General features: G+C 41.8%; 1 protein-coding gene across 1 annotated transcript; it reads left to right on the top strand.

Moving 5' to 3' along the window:
* The first annotated feature begins 1,919 nt into the window (after nucleotides 1-1,919).
* LOC116221936 lies at nucleotides 1,920-3,206 on the top strand. The gene is made up of 2 exons (XM_031574159.1): nucleotides 1,920-2,004; nucleotides 2,136-3,206. The coding sequence occupies exons 1-2, from the start codon at nucleotides 1,942-1,944 to the stop codon at nucleotides 3,087-3,089; spliced, it is 1,017 nt and encodes a 338-aa protein (XP_031430019.1). The 5' UTR covers nucleotides 1,920-1,941; the 3' UTR covers nucleotides 3,090-3,206.
* The last annotated feature ends 20,152 nt before the right edge of the window (nucleotides 3,207-23,358 follow it).

The following is a 23,358-nucleotide window of genomic DNA, read 5'->3' as shown; positions in this document are numbered from 1 at the left end:
TGAGAATTTCTTTTCACCATGGTGGCCTATAACTGCTGGAGCAGGGCCCGCCAAGAGTAGCCTAAAGGATACTTTGTATGTAAACATTCTAACGTACATCCGGCTTGGTTGTCAGACATGTCAGTATTTTAAATGTTTATTACCTAGCCTAAATCGCCTTTGATGCTCAGAGTTTTACGCGGTCTGAAAAATGTGCGCGGTCTGAAAGATCTATTGCGCGGCCACCCGCGCGGGCAGCTTAGAGGGAACATTGGTAGACACACACACACACACACACACACACGTCTCTCTTTAGCAGATCGCCATCCTTGTGTGTGTTAATCATGTGTATCACATGCTCTTCTGTGATGGTGTGAATTTGACACAACTGTAATGTCTGTCTGTTTATTAAATGTTTTATCGTCTCAACAAATGCACAGGTGTATCAGGTCTTTTTATTTCACAAAATCACTTGATGAAGAATGGAAAAAGAAAGTGAACATAATTCAGTTATCTTTAATGTACTGGTATAACCGGTCTTCTTTCATTGTCCAGGATTCATCCATTTCACCCACCCAATCAGTGTCATCTGACCCGACATGCCAATGGCCACAGAACACACACCCACTGTTTACATCACTGTGCTCAGTCGTGTCCATGACAACTGATGAGGCCAGAACAAACACGTGAGCACATTCAGAACAGACCCTTAAAGTTCACTTCTTCAGTACAATCATCGTCCAATCAGAGAGAGCTTCAGCCCTATGTGACAACTACCCAGAATTCACTCCTCCCCCATACTAACACGCACCTGAGAGCACCTGACCCCCCTCCCCCCCCCATATTCATATTCTTGATAGAAACCAGCCAAAACTAGTTTGGTCATCGTATGTCTGTTAGTCATGTGTCTTTGACTGAAATAATGGAACTGTATGGTATGAAATGTATTCTGGACCGCAAAGGGTTTAGAAGGGGGGATAGGAGACCTGGCCTCTTGTGGTGGGGGACTCTGATTGGTGAAAACGAGACCCTTGCTGCAGAGCAGAGGTACCTGGAGAAACTCTTCCCTGATCGGAGTCCAGAAGAGAGAGAGCGACAGGAGCCTTTCCTGCGGAAATTCAGCACCTCTCCTGTGTTTAAGGATTGGTCTCGCTATGGAAACTTCCGGTTCACTTTCTCACTGGCTGATGTTATGAAAGAGTACAGCACACATTTCTGTGGAGGAGAACACCCTGTCCTTAGAGTTTATGAGACTGTAATCTACAAGTGAGAAAGAAATGGTATGACCGTTAGGTGCATATAGATGTACACATATTACAAGTCTTTTATTTATTTATTTTTATTGTCAGATGCACAGAATGACACAGGGTCAGACTGGGCACTGAAATTCATACTTCTACACATACGTAGTTCTTGGTCTACTTAACTTTCTACTCCGTTCTTTCTTTTAGTCTCACTTTGGGTCAAGTTCTGTCATTATGTCATCAACCCATTATCCTACCGATCACAATTGAGACCGCCCATTAAAACACACTTTTCACGAAAACTAAAAAAAGAATGATTGATTGACACTTGATTTGGATATTTTAATGTCTGGGAACATTTGGGGATTAAACGGGTTAAGTGAGGTCAGCACCAAAGACTGATTCACCAAACTGGTGGTTTATTCAGTAAATCCAAATCATTTCCTACAAAACCGCACAATGGTCTCTCAGCTAAGGCCAAATATCCTCACAGTTCAGTATATGTTCAGTTTTGTTTCATTTCTTCTACACACAGACACAGACACAGACAAACCTCTCTCTGACTCACACATAAAAACGTGCATACGGGAAAGAGGAAGTACTTTATTGCCTGGCATCAGCTATCCTCTTCTAAGGACCTGTTCCGTAGGTGTTGCGTACATCTATATAAGTACGCAAGTACCACACACTGGACCTCAGACACACTCTGCTTTGAAGAATGATTCATTCCTACCGTCGCACCATTAGAATCTTTAGGATGGCCGCTCAACCTAAAATCGAGGTATGACATTTTAATTAATTACGCAGTGAAAGGGTTAAATTCATCTTTATTATTAACTGATTAAGAAAAATGAAGAAAAAAGTGGAAATTCAAAACAAACAGCTACAAATATTGAATCTGTGTCTCAACAGAACCCAATCAAACAGCGATGGAATGTAAGGAGGATCAAGGAAAATTACGTTAGTGGGGAACATATGGCTATAGATGATCTGAAGAAGAAACACCGCAACCTGTACACTGCTAAAAATGTGGCTGAACCAAACAAAATGACTTATATAAACGGCTATCCTGTAGTTCCATACTATCCTCGACCTGTAGCGTTCCATTGTTCAAGAGTATCTCACGTCACGACTACAGATGGTATGAAATGTATTCTGGACCGCAAAGGGTTTAGAAGGGGGGATAGGAGACCTGGCCTCTTGTGGTGGGGGACTCTGATTGGTGAAAACGAGACCCTTGCTGCAGAGCAGAGGTACCTGGAGAAACTCTTCCCTGATCGGAGTCCAGAAGAGAGAGAGCGACAGGAGCCTTTCCTGCGGAAATTCAGCACCTCTCCTGTGTTTAAGGATTGGTCTCGCTATGGAAACTTCCGGTTCACTTTCTCACTGGCTGATGTTATGAAAGAGTACAGCACACATTTCTGTGGAGGAGAACACCCTGTCCTTAGAGTTTATGAGACTGTAATCTACAAGCAGGAGGTCATGTACGTTGTGCTGATTCATAGCCCTGATGTTCATGATTTTGATGGTTACCCAGAGTTGGGGGATAATGATGAGGGTGTGTGTGCTTACAGGGATGGAGAGATCATCTGGCGTGCTCAAGCCATCTCTCAAACACACTGCTATAGACTGACTGAAAACAGAGATGACAAACAAGTTAGCGTAGGAAGTGGGTTTAAGGTATTTTATGTGTGGGATCACGTGACCCTGGCCTTTCACATGCCAGAAGGTAAAAATCTAGTATTCCCTTTGGAGACGCTTCTGCAGTCTCTCACTGCTTGTGGTGGTGCAGTCAATTCTCTGAACCCTGTGATTGGCAAAGTGAAAGCAGGAAAGATAGTTCAGGAAAAGAAGGTAAAACTCTAGAATTCTCTTTGGAGACGCTTCAGGATGCTCTCACTGCGTGTGATGATGGAGACAATAGCCTGAACAATCTAATTGGCAAAGCGGAAACAGAAGAGATCATTCAGGAAATGATATAAACCGGCTAAAATTAGTTTGGTCATATGTCTGTTAGTCACCTGTCTTTTACTGAAATAATGTGACTGCATGTGTGACGTGAGTTGAGTTTGTAATAGAATGGGCCTCGCCCCACAGAGCTTTGGATTTGTTTCTTGGCCCTTGTGGCGTTTGTAACTTTCACCAGTGCCGTGAATAAAGCTGCAGTCTCACACCTGTGTCGCCTGTTTCCTGTGCTTTTACCACACACACACACACACACAAACACACACGTCTCTCTTTAGCAGATCGCCAGATTGCCACACACACTCACACGCACAAACACACACAGTCAGACTAAACGGAATACACTTTGGGGAAGTGTGGTGGCTCTTATGATCGATAGATATTAACCGCAGCCGCCCACGCTACAGACACACACACATCACAACACACACCCACACACTACAGAAGAGTGCGTGATACACACAAATCACAACACACACCCACACACTACAGAAGAGTGCGTCATACACATGATTAACACGATGACATGACATGGGTATGGAAGGAAAAGAGGGATATGAGGCATTAGTGGAGTAAGATAGAAGGGGAAGAGAGAAAGAAAGAAAGAAAGAGAGTGAATGAACAGAGAACCCATCAACAGAGGGAAAATGTTTTCATCTGTGTGTGTTTGTGTGTGTGTATGTGTGTTTGTGTGTGTGTGTCTCACCCTTCCTGGGGGCCAGGCAGGGAGCGTAGCAGGCGTGGGGAGCCGGAGGGGGGGGGCAGATGGGGGCGTCTGCTGCTGCTGCTGGTTGTGGTGAGGGGAGCTCCAGTTCAACGAGCCACTCACCTCCCCCCGCATGTCAGAGAGTTACGGCTGGTGTTCTGGGCCTGTGGGGGATCACGATCACACACACACACACACACATTAATGTTAATGCCAATTCTGCAGTGTTGCTCTCAGTAACCATCAACCAGAGCCCTCACAGCAGACAACATTAGCACACCGCTAGCTTAGAGTCAGTGATAGGGTCAAGGGTCAACCGTCACTAGCACACACCGCTTGAAAATGAGGGGGATATGTGACTGAATCCCAAACAGATATCTATAATAGGAGTGTTCTAACAGGCGGCAATCGCCGCAGGTTGTCCGGTAAGAACAGAAAGGATGTCAATGAAAGTCCCAAGGATGATGGATTTTAATAGCACCCACACTCTCAAGCCATGAATGCCAGGATGAACATGAAATAACCGTGTTGAACCATGGTTTCTATAGAAATTATAGAAATAACAAAGGCATACAAATATGAGTACTTATACAACAAGAATGAATATATGACATATACATGATGTATATTATGGCTATGACATAAATGTGGATCTGTCCCTTTAACACCGTGCCGCATTACGGTGAACATTCCATTACCTCCGTTACCAACGGACAGCATTTGTTGATTTCTTAATCTGGGTCTGAAATATGTTGTGCTTTTGGCCGTGTTCAGACCTAGGCGTCTGTTTCGGGCAGAAAGAGATGACCAGAATGTTTTTTTTAAGTAGCTTTTATTGCCATAACAACCGTGAGCTAATCTGGAGTTAACGTTAGCTAACATGCTAGTTTTTCTAACGACTTTTTAAATCCTCCTTTTAAATCTTTTGCTCTCATTAAATGGAGAATAAAGTGCCAAAGTTGTCAGTGTCAGTCCTCTGTGTATTACACCAAAACATTATCCTGGCTATCACCAGACCAAGCTCAATCTTATTTAAGATTGCAGATCGGGCTGGGTTTACCCAGTCTACCAGAACATAATAGTAGTCAGTAATTGCAGACCATGTCGACTTCATGGGAAAACAATGAAAGAGAGAGATTATTTTCTATCTAAAAACATGGTAAATGCACCAGAATGTGGGAAATTGCGTCTACATCTTTCAAAATGTAATGGGGGAGAGAACCCCCAGACCCCCCGCCAAAATATGTCCCCCCCCCTCTCAAAAATGCTGCTGACGCCCTTGCACACACACACGAAAGGTAAATGTCCGGTATTTATCAGACACTTTTCCCCAAAGCAACTTGCAATGGAATCCTGCAGTGGCCTGGAATCATGATTATTTACGAGTTATTTCAATTATTTCAATATTACTGTGAAAGCAGACCAAAATCTCAGGACAAAAGGCTGTACTAAAATTACTTTATTACAGCTCATCTCTCCAGTATTCTTCCGTCAAATAGTAATTACAGTACAAACAAAATAGTACATTTGATCCTAGACTTTTTTTCAGATCCATGTTTTATATTTTAATACAATTTCAATGCTTTTGCTTTGCTTTAAATTTTATGTATAATCTGTATAATCTTTTTTTTTTTTTTTAGACATTCAATAACATGTTTCACAATCTATACAGTTTAATACAGGTTACTCATGGGTTGTAGTGGTGATGTGGAGTCAGGAAGGGCTGAATACTGAAATACTCTATACACAAAAATGGATTTCTGTTTCCTCTTTAAAACTACTCCCCCTTTCCCCACTGCTTTGCTTGAGTCTTGGGATGCTATAATGGGTTCCTCCTCCTGGTTACTGCCGGAACTAGTTTCGTTCCTATCCCGAGGGGGAAGGATACTCCAGGGAGGAGCGATGCAGTAGTGTTTGGGCTTGGCAGCTCGTACTGTAGATGGCACAGTGTTCGACCAGAGGCTGGACCTCTAATACGCCTTTTCAAATCTTAAAAATAAAAAACTTAAATGTTTCTCTCCCCCTTCCTTCAGCTCTTTCTCGTTCTATAAGTTCAGTTAGTAGGACAAAAAAAAAGATGAGTATCCTAATACTAAAAGAATGGCCCACAGAACTGGAGAGGTGACATTGGGTACATACCATTAACAGGGACAGGGGAAATGATACACCTCTACAGCCTCACTCACGGACATTTAGTAAAAACAAGAATATAAACAAACAAAGAGCCCAAGTATTAACACATGAGGGCCACTTAGCCAGAGGGGCTGATAGGTACAGGTCAAACCAGTCAAGGGTGATGTGAACGCCTGAGGGATGCTGCTGAATACACAGCTGAGGGGATGGAGGCAGGGTGTCGGTTTGACACAAGCTGTTCCTGGATCAGACGCTTGAACCTAAATCCTGACACCTGAGGTCTGCCTTTATTTCAGTGGCCAAGAAACAAAGTCTGGTCTTTCTGATGCACAGTGGAGGCGTTACATTCTTTGCAATGCTTAAAACAAAACAAAAATGAAAATCATTTCTTGGTGGTAGGAGGATTACAGATGGTGAAGTTTTGAAGTGCCAATTCATTCTAATGGGGCGACGGCTTGCCAGGAACCAGAATAGTGTCTGTGTGTGTGTGTGTGTGTGTGTGTAAACATTAGTCCCTGATCTTCAGCTAGACCTGCGGGGACCTCCTGCCACTGTCGCTCAGAGCACACAGGAGCACATCCAACCCCAGCGGCACAGAGACAAACGGGCACGCGGCTCACTGAGGCTCCTTCCTTAGGCTTCTCCTTTCTTTAGCAAGAGACTAAAAGAAAAGCTGTTGGTTCATTGTTTATGTTTTTCTGAATCGAATTTACAATTTTACACAAATACATCCTCCTCTCCTTTCACACACACCAGAGTTGCTCAGCATACTTTGTTCCTTAAAGTGTTTTGCTTTTCAAACTTCTTTTAAAGTTAGTCAATGCATTTAAAGTGTCCCTAGAGCTGAAGTGTGTTAGATTAATCTAATTCTACGTGTTGGTTTACAGAGAATCAAGTGAAAGACCGCCACACGGAGCAATACGTTTGAGTTGAGTTTACTGAGTTTTAAGAGATGTACAAGATTCAGTCGGAGTGATAAAGTTCACGCAGGAGCTCATCACCTCTCGGCTGAAGAGAACGTTCTGACATTCACATACGCAGTTCAATCTTTTAACCCCTCAGTCGCAACAATGTTGCTTAATCATGGATCCCCTGGGGAGCTGTAACTAACTAACTCTTTGACAATGGGGCCTTAGTTGAGAACCTCAATTCTCACAGCCCACCTGCTACTCTTATCTTGTCCGTGTCCCGTGGTGACCTTTCTGACCTAAAAAATTGTAAGTCACTGCTGGCCAGAGCTGGCCCTGTCAAATTCCACAGCTCCATTACACCACCAGAGACACCTCATGTTAACAGGCCTCTTTTCTCAGAACTGTGGAATTAGTATGTTTGCTGAGAACTGCTTGTTGATGACTAAACTTGATTTTCTCTTACAATCCCTCCTTTGACCTCATTTATGAGGTCAACACCACACTCACGCAAGCACTAAAAAGCAAGGTTACATTTTGGGGTGGTTTCTTAATTACTTTACACAATAATATCAAAACACCCTCCTTTCGCATTCTAGCGCAGCATAAGCATAATACACCTCCAGGCGCTTACTCTGTCGCGGGGATACCTGCCCCCCCCCCCCCCCCCCCCGTCAGGTATCAATTCACCAAAGCTTTGGTAGAACCGCTCGCGCTTTTTGCTTGAGGTCTGCCCTCAGAGCGCAACCTTTTAGTGTCTAAACACCTATTCTTATGAAAAATAAAAAATGCAATTGGGTATATTGTACACAAGGTACCAAGCAATATTACAGTATATATTTGACCTATTAAACATACTACATCAATTGAAAGTTTAAATTATGCACTTCCTTTTACCATTGTCTATATAGTAAGTAAAAACCTCTCATAATACAGGCACTACTAAAAATCCATTACTGATCCATTATCAAACTAGAAAAATCACTTGGACACTAAAACTAGTTAACTATGCAAAACATTTAACTATGCATTCATTTATGTACGATTAAAAAATGCGATTATATGTTGGAAAATGAGAGAAAGAAAGATAAGAAACAAAGAGAGAACATAAGCACTTTCCACAGTATGCATTCCTATACTGAAATCCTAGCACATGAGCCAAATAGCCAGCACAATTAAGCAAGCGCATCCATTCATACGCACTTTCATTCCCTGCCACCTAAAACTGCCGTCTACGCTTCTTACGCTTCTTATGCTTCTCCCTACGCTCCCATTCCTCAAATTCTCTCATCTGTGGTTCACGCCAGTAGAAGTGTTCCATGATAGCGAACCAGTGGGACTGTGCATCCCGCACTGCCTCATTCATCTGCTCCTTTCTCCCCTCCGTCTCATCCTGAAACAAATTGACATCCACCACCTCCTCTCCAAGGTTAAACATTTCATTCAATGTCAATTCATGCTGACTTAACATCTCAGCCAGCACCTCAGGATCCAGTGTTGGCCCTCTGCCCTCAGGAAGCGGCATCTCTTCAAAATCATCAGGCTCGCCCACCACTTGAGCCCAATCATCATTCACCAATCGTGCTTCTTCATACAATCTTCCCATCTCTTTCTGGTATATTTCGAACCACTTCCAGCACATCCATCCCGCTCCATCTCCATAACCATACTTACAGTAGTCTTGTGTTGCCTATTGGGCAATTAGGAGTATATGGGCCCTCAGATCTCCTATGATCACTGGAAGTGTTTTCAAACAGCCTTGGTCTTCTGTCTCCACACCAGTCCGTACCTGCTGGGATATCAAGTTAATCATCCGGCCCAATCATTTCTTACTACAGGGGTCAAGGTAGACAGAAGTTTTCCTCTGTCCACAAAATGTTCTGGGTGCTAAATAATGGTCAGCCACCAGGCCATTCTTCTGTGTGTGTAAATTGTGTGTGTGCTAAAGTGTGCAAAGGTATGTGTCTGGGTGGGCGTGTGGCCCCCTCCTTCTCCTTCTTCAGCGTAGGGAGTATAGCGTGTGAACCATGTGTGTGTGTCTCTCTCAGAACATCCTATCACTTCGGGAAAAAGCAACATTCTATATTTAAAATTATCTAACTCGGGAACGCTAGTTCGCCATTTCATATGATTATTTCACTTCTGTTTCACGTCTCAGTTCACTCTTTCTTTTTTTTTTTTTTCTTCATTACGCCAACATTTCCAGCAATTGAAAAATGGTTTTTAACACACATAGTTTACCATGTATGAACTACATTTAGAGTAAGTTTCACTGTCAGAGGAACAGGTTTTTGAGGTAGTCGAGTCCGCTTTGAGGTAGTGTTAGGCAACAGTACAATCGACAATAGTAATGTCTACCCGTACTGTTGCCCCCCAACCTTTCTTGTTTTGCGTGAGCTTTGGCATTTAATCTCTATTTACTTTGGCACTTGTACCGCTTGGACTAGCGCATTTAAACGCTTGGACTAGCGCATTTAAACGCTTGGACTAGCGCATTTAAACGCTTCGACAACCTTGTTTTGACTACTTCTGTAGTTCAGTCCAACTCGGTCTACTTTTTTTTTTTTTTTTTTTAATTATGCAGTATAAAATTCGCTTATGACTAATACAATATGACTATGTGACAATTCGACTATCTCTTTTCAGTGGTTGGTTCTGATTCAAAGGCCTATTTAACTCAAAATATCACCACATCACTAAGTATGGACGGGTCCTAAGTATAAGCTACATTTTTTATGTATTAAGAATTTTCTTTTCATTAGTCTCAATATAGGCGTGTGCACAAAGATATACTGACGTACTCAAAAGTAATGAGTGAAGTAGCTTTCTCAAAATCGTTTTTCTCTGTCTGTTTTGCGACCTTGCGCGCTCGCTGTCAGGATGAGTGATCGAGCCCCCACCTTTTTTACTCACTAAGCTCCTGGGCTTTTTCCTTTTCTTCACCCCTCCTTCTCCTCCATGTACGTTCTCTCTTTCTTTCTGTGTGTGTGTCAGAGCACAAATGAGCAAACAGCCCCCACCTTTGGTGCTCCTATGTCTCTGAACTAACAGCCCACACCCTCGGGATCCTGTCTTTCTCCGTCTCTGTCCGTCTGATAGAGGAGAATAGAGAATTTACCCACTATACCCACTATTATACCTTATTATTTTATATACACTATGGTGTTTCACCACTAACTTTATCAGTTAGTGGTGAATCAGTTTATCAGTTGTTATACAGGCTCTCATTGCTCTTCCAACTTCGACTAAGTTTAATTAATTGCTTTGCACTAAATCTAAATTCCTTAGTGCACTTATCCGCTCCCCTTGAGGGATGCGGCACTTCTTCAACTCCTTTTATCATTTTTTGCATGTGCCCCGTGTCGGTAAACATACATCTTATATCCGCTCCTCTACCCCTAGGCAATCTAGCAATTTGATTATTGAATAGAGACTTTTCGGTTGGCCAGACCAAAATTCCTCATCCTCAAATCGAGCTGCACTTGTATTATGTTACTTAAGCAGTATTGTCATCATTATCATATACCCTTCTTATTTCTCTGCCTTATCAGGCTTCAGTGATGGTGTCTTTTCTCCGCTACCCTCTCTTCCTGTCGCTCTGATCATGCACTTTATGTCTCTTTGGTGGGTTGTCCAGACCCGGGGACTCGCATTCTTGTGCGTAATGTGGTGGGAATCCGCAACATTGGACACGACTCATGTCCATTTGTGCAGGTGGCTCTCTTTGTTGCGGTCGTGCAGAATGCACCGCTGGTTTGCCAAACCCAGTGACTTTTGTCCGGCTGCTGGACGCTTGAAAAATTGGATCAGAAAATGTTGCGGGTTGGGTGGACACCACTGTAAACACATCCGTGTTTGGATCTACTATTATTTCCCGTGTTGTCCCGAATCTAACTAAAGTATTATCACCAAAACGATCGTCAGCGTCGATTATTCTGCAATCTTTATTTTGGTTTAATTAATCTGCCATGACTTAACCTGCTTGTGCTACTTTCCCTTCGTCAATGGATAAAGCGAGTTTTGGATTAATTACTGGTTCAATTTAGCCTGGATGCCAGACGAACTTAGCCCCGCCCACAAAATTTTAGGTTGGGAAGTTCGGTCTGGTGTCGCTCCGTTGGGGAGAAACTATCTCCTCACAAAAATCTGTGAGGAGATAGATAGACCAATCAAATTGTCAGGGCGGGCTTTATACGATGATGGACAGATGATCAACCGTAACGTAATCAACCACGTCACCAAAGAGCTTTTGGGGTGAATTCGTTTTCAACAAACATGGCTGCCGTTGGAGAGCTGAAATGTGGAGATTCGAGTCTGTTTTGGAAGACATTGACAGCACATTCATTTTGAAAGAGGAACAGAGAAACACGATCAAGGCATTTGTCGATAGAAAATATGTTTTTGCCGTCCTTCCTACGGGATCCGGTAAAAGTTTAATGTATCAGCTGGCCCCATGGTCTACGTTATGGTCATACTACGTTGCTCTGATTGGTTCTAGATATATCCAATTGAGCGAAGAGGCATTTTTTTTCCTGGTTCGGTTGAAACACGCCCCATAATCACAGCCCAAAGGAGCGGTATCAGACTCATATTCTGACTAGAATTATGAGTATGACATCGTCAGGCTAGGTTAAATTAGTTGTAGTCCCACTATTAGTCCCCCTAGAATTCTCTGTTTTATTTCTATATTCCTGAGTCTGACTCCGTTTATTCGCACACTATTTAAGTCTATGTTCTCGCTTGTGCGTGATTGTGGAAATTTTATTTCACCGTCTCTCCACGTTATTTTTTCCCAAAATGGTGTTACAGTAACTCTTATCTTCTTGTACCATAGCTGGGCTGCCTCTTTGTTAACACTACCGTGCACTTTTCTTCTGGATTTTGTTGGGCGTTATTAAATAACTCAGACAATTGTTTTGTTCCAGACAGGCTCCGTTCTAATGCCCCTGTTTTCCACTCCAATATCTCGTTTGCTTGGTGAAGACAATGTTTTTTTGATATATTCCTCTTCTAATCCTATAATCTTTACGTATTTTCTCACTATTTTAATTCCTGTTTCGTGACCTCTCAACGTGTCACTCCACCAGTTAGTGAATGGCCAAATTATTCTTTTATCACCCTCTCTTTCTGGTCCTGGATTTGCTGCCTCATTCATTCACAAATTTAACTGGAAAGGGTAATTTGCGTGTTCCTTCCCCACATGCGCTGCTGAACCAAATTAGTTCAATTTCAAGGTCTTTTATATCCAATAAGACCTTTCCCTCTTTTTTGATTTTCTAAAACCTTGTTTCGCTTGTCACGTGCTTGTTTTATTACAGTTGATTTGAAACCACCGTGTGTTAATGACCTTCATGAGGGTCACGCAGGAACCAACTGTAATTTATTAGCACGTAATGACTCGCAAACAAGGTTAATGAAACACAATGAGTAAGTCTGAGTGAGCCACCAGTCCGTTAGATCCGTCGGCCCAAAAGGTCCATACGGATCAAGGATTCCTAAATCCTCCGAAAGTATTAGCACCCAGCCTTACAGTTGTATTATTATTATTATTATTATTATTATAATATAATAATATTATTATTGTCTCTCTTTTTCAGTCACAGCCTCTGGCGGCTATTTGAATCCAGTGACCCAATTTCCCATTCACAAATGCTCACGCAGCACAAACGCTCAAGCAGCCACTCGTCTCCTGACAAATGTGCAACGCTTTTTAGCTCCAATCTCCCACTTGACCTCTGCAAGTGCGACACTTCACAACTAAGCTAAACAATCGGATTAATACTAGGTCTGTCTGATTTAGGAGAATCTCTCAGCTTGCTCTCCCAGGCAACTGGTCTTCAGCCTCCTATTGGAGTTCTTTCCAGCTTGCCCTGTCAGGCAACTGGCCACGAACCTCCTCGAGCTTTTCCCAGCTTGCTCTGTTCACAACTGATCCTAAACTCCTATGGTCCCTTAACCCAAAAACGCTCGCAACCAAGTATAGCCTGTGTGTAGCCACACACACAGCGGAGGAAGGGCGGCAGCAGGTGGAGACCAACTGAAGATCCAGCTGAAGAGATGAGTCGACTGGTAGCGTCACCCGATGTAGATGACAGATGAATGATGACTAGGGTGACCAGATTTCCCAGACCTAAAACCGGGACACTTTGCGCGCGACCGTAATGCTCGTGCACGCACACACGCTTTTTATCCTGAACATGTGCCCAGCCCAGGTCAGACATAGACATAGATTTTGCCAACAGCACACGTAGGCCTACTGTTCACAACATAATGGGGTATCTCAGTTATTATTCATGCATTTTCTATGTAGCCTACATATCTAAGAAAAAATATTAAAAGACATTGAGTGAGTTTTGTGTGGGACCAACTTTATTTTTCAGAATTAAAGCATTCTTTTGGAAAATGTACCCACTGAACTTGTGAAAAAGTTTGTGAAAAGGTATTTTTCATTGCATGGCAATAAACAAACTATTTTGAACTGCTGCCACAGGCTTGAACTAAAGTTATGGTGACACTTTACAGTAAGGGTACATTAATTATGAATTATTATTGTGCTTTACTGCATTCCTTTATATCTTATGAATCATCAGGAATTGACATGAGTTCATAGCCTCTCATTCATGACCTCATGCATGAACAACACATCAACTAAAGCATTAGGTGGGTACATTATTAGGCACAAGTTGTGTTCAAATCAGAATTTGCGCAGTGATGACCACATTGTTTTGCATAAAAAGAAATAATCATGATCATACTTATTAAATCACAATTCATAATGATGTGCCGTACCTAATGCTTTAGTTGTGTTGTTCATTTATGAGGTCACGAATGACAAATGAACACGTCAATTCCTGATGATTTATGGGATATTAAGGAATGCAGTAATACATAAATCATTAATGACATAATGCATAATATTACATATACTACATCAATGAATTCATGCGTGAATTCATGATAATTGTATCCTGTACCCTTAGCGTAAAGTGTTACCAGTGTTATTCCAACAACACACACACCCTATTGGAAACATTCATTCCGTATATTTGTTAGAGGAGTGAATTTGCTGAAGTATCATTTTATTGGCTAACGTCCCCTCCTCAGCAGCCCGCTTGAGCTCACCACTTCCAGCGCTAACATTGCTAAAATAGGTGGCTATGCTGCTAGCCCCTGCCTCTACCCACCTGGGGTTATGTTTGGCTGTTTTCACATGATCTTTCACATCTGCGCTACCACCATGGCTTACAGAAAATGAGGTTTTGCAGTGTGTGCAGAACGCTGCATAATCATCGCCCTGGACTAGCTATGGATATAGCCTGACCATTAAAACTAGACAGATAGAAGAGGCTTTTGCAACAATGTTTACAAATATACATTGTAACGCTGGCTGCACAGATTATGCAGACACAGACCACTAGGATTGACTGACACACACACACATTGTTCAAATCAACTGCTGGACGCTTTATTAGTCCTTCTATATGGGTTTAGTTAATGATCGGGCTATAATAAGTAGGGATGGGTATCGTTTGGGTTTTTTCCAATACCGGTGCTAAACCGATACTTTTAAAACGATACCGGTGCCTGAACTGATACTTTTTCTTTTTTTTAAGCACAAAGCGACGATTGACGACATTAAAGAAAGGCTTTTTTTATTCCCAAGGCAATTTTTTTTCTTCAAATTGAACAATATATTAACTGTTTAAAGTATATTATAAATAAAAAACATACAAAACACTTGGCTTCAAACTACAGCTTCAAACGTTTTAACTTCAAACTATGAACATTATATTAACTGTAAACAACAGTTTATAGTATACTTAAATAAATATAAATAAATACAAAAAACAGCTTCAAACTTCTTTTGCAAAAATAAGAGCATATTTGCCTTTGGAGTCAAAAATGTATTATTTTGTTTGCATTTATTTCATGAAATTTCACCATTTTATGAGTTGTTTACCTATATTTTCTATCTTGTTTATAGTTAATCTTGTTACTTGAACACACTGAGTACGAGAAAATGTGTACTGCCCCTTTAAGAGACTACCGTAGGTTAGCTGTCATCTCCGTTTATTTTTCAGTCTTCGGTTGCTGATCTGCCTTTGACTCTTGCCTTCTCTCCCCTCTTTTCACGCAATTGTTTTTTTGCATTTGCTGCACGTTGCGATGTTTGAATCTTTTTGTGCGAAATACAGCCACACTTTTGACCGTTTACCTTTCGGTATTTTTTCTGTTAAAAGGTTGATGGCTAGTTCTGTTTGTGCTTGCTCTGTGAAATGCTGCCTGCTCTTCACCGTCATAAGACTGTTGCTATGAAAACACCAATGAGCGTGAGCGACACAGGACAAAGTTTACATTGGGTAAACTGTAACAAGTAAACAAGTAAAATTATTGAAAGAAAAAAAAATTGTCGACATTAAATAAATATATTTCCCCAAAACATGTGTGCTACAATTATTGGCACCCCTTAATTTAATGTTTTGTGCAGCCTCCCTTTGCCAAGATAACAGCTCTGAGTCTTCTCCTATAATGCGTGATGAGGTTGGTGAACACATGGAACGGGATCTGAGAACCTTCCTACATGCAGTATCATTCCAGATCCTTCAGATTCTGAGGTCAACGTTTGTAGACTCGGCTTCAGCTCATCCCACAGATTTTCTATGGGGTTTAGGTCGGGGGACTGTGATGGCCATGGCAAAAACCTTTATTCTGCGGTCGGTGAACCATTTTTGTGTTGATTTTGAGGTGTGATTCGGATCATTCATTTCAAATTTAGTTCAATTTTATTTATATAGTGCCATAACAATACAATTGTCTCTAGGCGCTTTACAGAGCCCAGAGCCTGAACCCCCTTAGTGCAAGCACAATGGCAACACGGGCAAGAAAAAACTCCCTGTTAGTCAGGAAGGAACCTTAAGCAGAACCAAGGCACATAAGGGGGAACCCATCTGCTTGAGGTCGGCCGGGTGGAGATAGGAAGGGGGTAAGGGGGAGGGTTGTGTGGCAGAAGGGGAAGGGAAACAACAGGTGTTGTACATAGCCTGCATTTGGTAGATGTACATAATATATATATATACAGACATCAGAATCAGAATCAGAATTTCTTTTAATGGCCAAGTATATTTACATATACAGGAAATTATCTTGGTGGTTGGTGCATAGGACATAAAACACATAACATAACAACAAAATAGCAAAAACAAGAATAAAAGACAAATACAGAATATTAAATAATAATAAATAATTGTGAACTGGAATTGGCAAACCCAGAGTCAGTGTGATGCAGGGGGCTTGTTTGTGAGCACCACTGCCGTGGGGAAAAAACTGTTCAGGTGGCGCAAGGTTTTGGTCTTTATAGCCCGGAACCTTCTGCCAGATGGGAGTCTTTGGAATAGGTGGTGACCGGGATGGGAAGGATCAGCGATGATCTTGCATGCTCTCTTGCTGGTCCTGGAGTGGAACAGGTCTAGGAGAGACGGCAGGTCGCAGCCGATGACCTTCTCGGCTGACCGAATGATCCGCTGCAGTCTGCCTTTGTCCTTTGCAGTAGAGGCAGCGAACCAGATGGTAATTGATGAGGTGAGGATTGACTCAATGATGGCTGTGTAGAACTCGACCATCACTTTCTGCGGCATGTTGAATTTTTTTAGCTGCCGAAGGAAGAACATCCTTTGCTGGGCCTTCTTGATTGTGGAGGTGATGTTCTCCACCCACCTTAGGTCCTGTGCCATAATTGTTCCCAGGAATCTGAAAGAGTCACTGGGGAGTCACACATGATGAGGGGGATGGTTGGGGCTGGGCTCCTCCTGAAGTCTGCTACCATCTCTACTGTTTTACAGGCGTTCAGCTCCAGGTGATTCTGGCTGCACCAGAAAGCCAGGCTGTCAACTTCTTTTCTGTAGGCTGCCTCGTCCCCATTGGAGATTAGTCCAATGAGGGTTGTGTCATCCGCAAATTTAAGGAGTTTGACAGAGGGGTGGCTGGAGGTGCAGTTGTTGGTGTAGAGGGAGAAGAGTAAAGGAAAATACGGTGGTAAATACATAATACAGACAAGACCAGTTTAGTGGGTATACACTGTGCTCATAGGGTTACTGTTACAGGGGTCCAGGTTATCATTGTCCTGCTGGAAGGTCCAACCACGGCCCATTTTAAGCTTACTGGAGGGGGCTGTTAGGTTTTCATTTAATATCTGCTGGTATTTGATGGAGTCCATGATACCATGTATCCTAACAATATGTCCAGGGCCTTTGGAAGAAAAACAGCCCCACAACATCAAAGATCCGCCACCATACTTCACATTGGGTATGAGGTGCTTTTCTGTATGGCTATCTTTCTGTCTATGCCAAACCCACCTTTGATGTTTGTTGCCAAAAAGCTTCATTTTGGTCACATCTGAACATATAACTGGGTCCCATTGAAAGTGTGACTTACATTTGGCAAACTGTAGGCGCTTTAGTTTGTTGTTGATTGACAGTAGAGGCTTTTTTCTGGCAACCCTCCAAAACAACTTGTGGTGATGTAGGTGGTGTCTTATGGTAGTTTTGGAGACTTTCTGACCCCAAGACTCAACTAACCTCTACAATTCTCCAGCTGTGATCCTTGGAGATTATTTTGCCAGTCGAACCATCCTCCTCACGGTGCGTGGGGTCAATGTACAGACACGTCCTCTTCCAGGCTGATTCTTAACATCTCCTGTCGCTTAAACTTCTTAATTATTTCCATGATAGTAGAAATGGGTATTTTCAACTGTTAAGAGATTTTCTTGTGTCCATTTCTTGATTTGTGCAGCTCAACAACTTTTCGTCGCACATTGTCACTGTGTTGTTGGGTCTTTCCCATAGTGATGAATGACTAATGGAATTTGGCCTGTATCACCTCATATTTGTAAGCCAGTGGAACAGGAAGTCATGGTTGACCTCTTAAGAGTTCCTTATCAAACAGGTGAACTTAAAAATGTAAAACATGACTGGAAATATACTTCAGTTAGATTTTAATTATAAGATTTTTCTAGGGGTGCCAATAATTGTGGCACACATGTTTTGCGGAAAAATATGTATTTAATCTCAACAGTTTTTTTTTTCTTTCAATCATTTTACTTTAATGAAAAGGTAAGACTTTTTTGAATATTTTGAGTGAAAGACCAAGAGGATAAACAGCAAAGTCATATTTTTTTATAGCCTGTTTTGCTCATATTCACTAGGGATGCCAATAATTGTGGAGGGCACTGTAATATATATACAGACATCCGGTGGTAAATACATGATACAAACAAGACCAGTTTAGTGGGTATACACTGTACAGTAGGGTTACTGTTACAGGGGTAAAGGGGGTAGGGACAGAGAAACATGTCGGTGGTGGCAATAATATATATTGTATATAAATGTTAGCATAGGGTATGGGGTAGAGTAAGTGTACGGCAGTCCGGTGGCGGTGGGTGCAATTTGCCGAGGGTTTCGACAGGTGAATATTTCTCTTTGACATTTCTTTCCCTCATACAGTGTTTCCCAACTGGGGTACTGGTACCCCCAGGGGTACACAAAGGGACGTAGGGACGTTTTCAAAGTGAAACAGCCCATTACATTTTCAAACTGACCTATAGACATGACATCTTAAAAAGTCTGAATAGCCAAGTCGCAATGCCAAAAATACGCTCATGTATACATTGTAGTGTTCAGCGAAATAATTACATTGCCAAAAATAGCTACAGGTAGGTTAATCAAAACATAGGCACAATGGTTTGCTCCCTCGTCAGAATTCCACTCGCTGCCCTGTGTAGAGAAGCGGGAGCTCATTCCGGTTGCGGCACGAAAATGGATAAATGGTTAAAAAGAGTTAATTCCCGGTCTAGAGAGACACCAGGGCGGGGTTGTGTATACTGGATGTGGCCCGCGGGGCATAAAGATGGCCCCGCCCCCTCCCCCTTGACAAAGTTTTGACATGCAGATGTCTTGTACTCTTGTAAAAAATGCAATTATTGGAAGCGGCAAGTGCTCAGTGTTGCCAGATTGGAAATGGCGTGTCGTACCAAATGCTCAAAATAATCATATTTGGTATTCCGAATGTACATTGAAATCCAAATCCATTTTCCATTCCATGTCGCTGAGTCTGATCATGCAGGCGTGCTTTTCATCAGCACAACCGTGACTGGTGACGCACAGTATTTTATCAGTAAACCAGTCTAACCAAAAGGCTCACTGAGGAAGTTGATTTAATCAAATAAAACCAGTGTAACCAGAAGGCTTACTGAGGAAGTTCTAACCAGAAGGCTCACTGAATAATTTGACATAAAACTCTGGGTTGGTGCGAGACTACAACTGCCACATTCAACAGCGTCTACAAAGGTAATGTAAATGTATAACAGTTGAACAGTAGAGTTAAAACATACACACATATTATATAAAAGAGAAAATATTTGTAGGGTTAGAGTTCCTGATCATTAAAAAAAAAATATTGAATATCACCAATTTAAAGATATTTTCATGTCACAAGCTGTTCTCATGGAAGAAGTGAAAAGATAGACCTGTAAAGTATTATTAATGTTGAAGCTAGTTGAAGCTCAGCTTCACAATTACAGCAAGAAGTATTTTACATTTTACAAACATATGTGTGTTTGATTATTAACTTCCTTTACAGGTCCTCTACAGACTTGGTCACCTGTTCCTCTATTGAACTCTTGGGATTACAGATGTGGAGTGGCTCCTTGGATATTTATTGATTCATTTTAAACTTATTTGTGAGCTGATGGACTTCCCCCATGGATGGAATATGTTGCTACCATGCAGTGACTACCCTGATCCAGTGGACGGGAAGATTCAACCTGCTCCAAAGATATAATGAAGAACAAGGGAAGGTTAAAATATGTCAAATTTCTAGGTTCGGAAGATGTAGAAATTAGTCCAATTTTTTGGGGGGGAGAAAATGGTACCCAGTAAGCTGGTAAGTCCCAATAATAAAATGTATTCATTTTGATACCCGTATAGTTATTTATACTGGAGTATCAGGCTATAGGTTGATTATGGATTATGAGCGGCACAACTTTTCTCAACGGTTTCTGGCTAATTTGACCCTGAGGCACAAAACTAGGGCGTTGTCATTTACTGTCACCCGAGCGAACATCGACATTTTGCCAAGCCCTTTTAGCGAGCACGCTCATCCGTATCTCAGCTTCTGAAGGTTGTAGACACTTGAATTTGGTGTCAAAATGACCGGAATATGCATGTTTATATGTACACTATGAAGGTTTCTAAGCTCTAAAACCTTCACATTTTGAGATATTCAAGATTTTTTGAGGGGGATATTCACGTGGGGCACAAAAAGCTTAAAATCTTGAATTTCTTGAATATCTACTTGAAAACCTAGAAACCTTCATAGTGCATATATAAACATGCGTATTCCGGTCATTTTGAGACTAAATGCAAGTGTTTACGACCTTCAAAAGCGGAGATACAGATGCGCTGGACGGACGCGCATTCGCATTAAAAGGGCGTGGCAAAATCTCGATGTTGGCTCGGGTGACCATAAACCACAGCACCCTAGTTTTGTTCCACATGGACAAATTGGCCAGAAACCGTTGAGAAAAGTCGTGCCGCCCAGAATGCATTGCATTGAATTGACGTGAAGATTATACGGCGCATTTTTTTTACGTCACTAATGCGTCTAACACGTGCACCACCATGCCTGTCGACCTGTCCGTTTTGCTGCTGTTGGTGAGTTTTTAAGGAATTGCATTGTAAACTTTATCAATAGAAAAGCTTTTATTGTCATTGTCTTCGCATACAACAAAATTTGGCTAGGAGAATCCAAAATAGGTGTTTCGCCTCTGTTACGCGAACGTTGATGGCTAACAGACAGTGCTGCTTGAAAGTATGTCAACCCCTTGAGCAGTGAAGGAACCAGAATTTAAGATTTATAGTTAATAAGGATATGCCATAGTCAATAATTCAATGTATCTTATACCTAGTTGTAATTGTTACTTTTATTTAGCTTTTACAAAGCTTGTGGTATGGATTGCATTTCTGCAGAGCATCTAAAAAATGCTAGGTGTAGACTCAGTCCATTACTAGCCATGTGTCTTACTGGAATTATGGTTCATGGTGTTCTACCGAACTCTATTGTCAGTGTCAGTGCTGTTAGTGCCTGTTCTTAAAGATAAGGCTGGTAAGCTGAACAGCATAGACAACTATCGACCCATTGCATTAGCCAGTATCTTGTCTAAAGTGTTTGAGAGAATTATATTAATGAAATTGGAAATGTATGTTCTGACTGCTGACAATCAGTTTGGGTTTAAAAGAAAACGTGGTACTGATCTCTGTATCTATGCTCTGAAGGAGATTGTCTCTAGGTACACAAGTCTTAATTCATCTGTATTTTTATACTTTATTGATGCTTCCAAAGCTTGTGGCCAATGGTGGCCACCGTTGTTCAAGATTAAACCTGATTCATGACTGATCATATCTAAGACTGGGTCTCCAAATATATGGTATAAAATTAATACTATCAGATGGAGGTTACTACCGAAAGATACATTCTTGTATTTGCTGAGAAACGAGTTTACTGTAAGATTCCTCATCACCCCGGTCGGCAAAACACTGGAATGTCCAGACTGCCATGGCCATTATTAGAAATGATAAAAGGCATGAAAAAGTAAAATCTGACAAGAAGAGAAAGCGATATTCACACTTTCTCATTTGAAGATGGATACAGAATTTACGAGGCTTTTGATAGTCAGATGTTAAGGCTGCTAAAATTGCTAGACTGAGAAGAACACAAAGCATAATATAAAACCAGATTCACACAATAGTTACCAACAGTGCTCACGCATACCATTTAATTCACACTTCAGGTCCAGTATAGAATTGGCTGTGACCCTGATGGCCCATTAGGCTGAAATGATCACACCCTAGCCAGTTAGCAGGACTGGATATTTTAAGCATGTTGGGCCTACACATGATTTTCTTAATCTGAGATAAAATCATTGTATGAAGTGTTACAATTACGAGTAATTGTAAGCATATTTGTTTATGGAACAAAGTCCTCGTCCTGCGTATATGTGTTTAAGGTACATGGAAAGAATTGGCTGGGTAATGATCTCACAGCAGCAGAAGACTGCTGTTCGATCAAAAGGGCTGGAGCTGAGCTTCAGAGCGAATTGCAAAACAGAACAACAGATTCTCTTGTAGAAAGTGAATCAGTCGCTACTAGTAATGCATATCTTAATAAGATGATAACTGCAGAATGTGCTTTCTCAAAACAGGTCTTAGCCTAGCTGAATTTCTGACTTCATCAAATGATTCCAGGAGCACTGAACTAATTATGAAGAACAAAATGAAGGAATGCTCAAAAGGGAGTTTGGCATTCACGGGCCACTGGAATCTGGATGGAAAAAGGACCTTATGGAATATTTCTGTAATTTAATACATCTTGCTTCCTTTCTTTTAGGGATGGACACCTCTGTCTCCTGAGCAAGGGAATGAGTGCGTGTGTGTCTGTGTGTGTGCGCCAGCCGGCCAAATATATGAATGAACAAAATTACTTTATAAATAGACTATAACATAAATGTATGGCCACTGACTATTTCTTTTAAGGGAAATTGTTTGAATTGGGAAGGTGTAAAAAGCGTTCCATTTCTTACCCAAACTGAGATTAATCCCCATTCTCAGTTCTTTATATGGTTATTCTGGGTCTGTGGCCTTTCACCTTTCTTGTCCATTAACACTAGGGTGTGATGTCTACTGTCTGATATGATTTAGGCCTGACATGGTCTTGCTCTATCCCCACCTTGCAGTTGCCACCTATGGATGTCTTCCGGTCAATGGTGATAGCTTCTAAACTATCATATGGGGGATTTGAAGGATCTTTGTGACTTGTTTACTGACATTTGCTTGCACCGTTTCTTCTTCCGACAAATGTTCAAACCTGCCTTCACGTTCATTAGCATCCAAATGGTTATTGTAGACAGACCTAGCAGTCTGCAGTCTTTCACACCCAAGACCAAATGTCTATTGTCTGATGTGTTGATTATGCTAACAGAAACATTTTGCTTTCTGTCTCATGGAGATGTTGACCAGTATTATGTTTTTTCTGAGATCTTGTTACAGAATCCTGGAAAGCTGACCGCCACCTGGTGATTCTGCCGCAAGCCTCCCATAGTTGGAAGGACAATAGGGAGCAGGAACTCACCACAATGTCAGAGGGAACAGCAGGACCTTCTGAACTTCAAACAACGCCATGCAGCATCTCGCCAAGATGTCGGACGGGGGACAAGCATCACGAACAGCCAGCACCCTCAGCCATCAACCACATCAACACCTCTGGACTCCACGGGACCACGGCAACACCTGAACCGATGACCAACTCCTCCCAAGGAGCGCTGACAGGACACCTCAAAGAAGAACGGCAATCTCCTGATATGCTCAGAGATGTA

The sequence above is a fragment of the Clupea harengus genome, chromosome 9, assembly GCF_900700415.2.
Source record: "Clupea harengus chromosome 9, Ch_v2.0.2, whole genome shotgun sequence".
In the NCBI taxonomy this organism is placed as follows: Eukaryota; Metazoa; Chordata; class Actinopteri; order Clupeiformes; family Clupeidae; genus Clupea; species Clupea harengus.
This window is presented reverse-complemented; position numbering and strand designations above follow the sequence as displayed.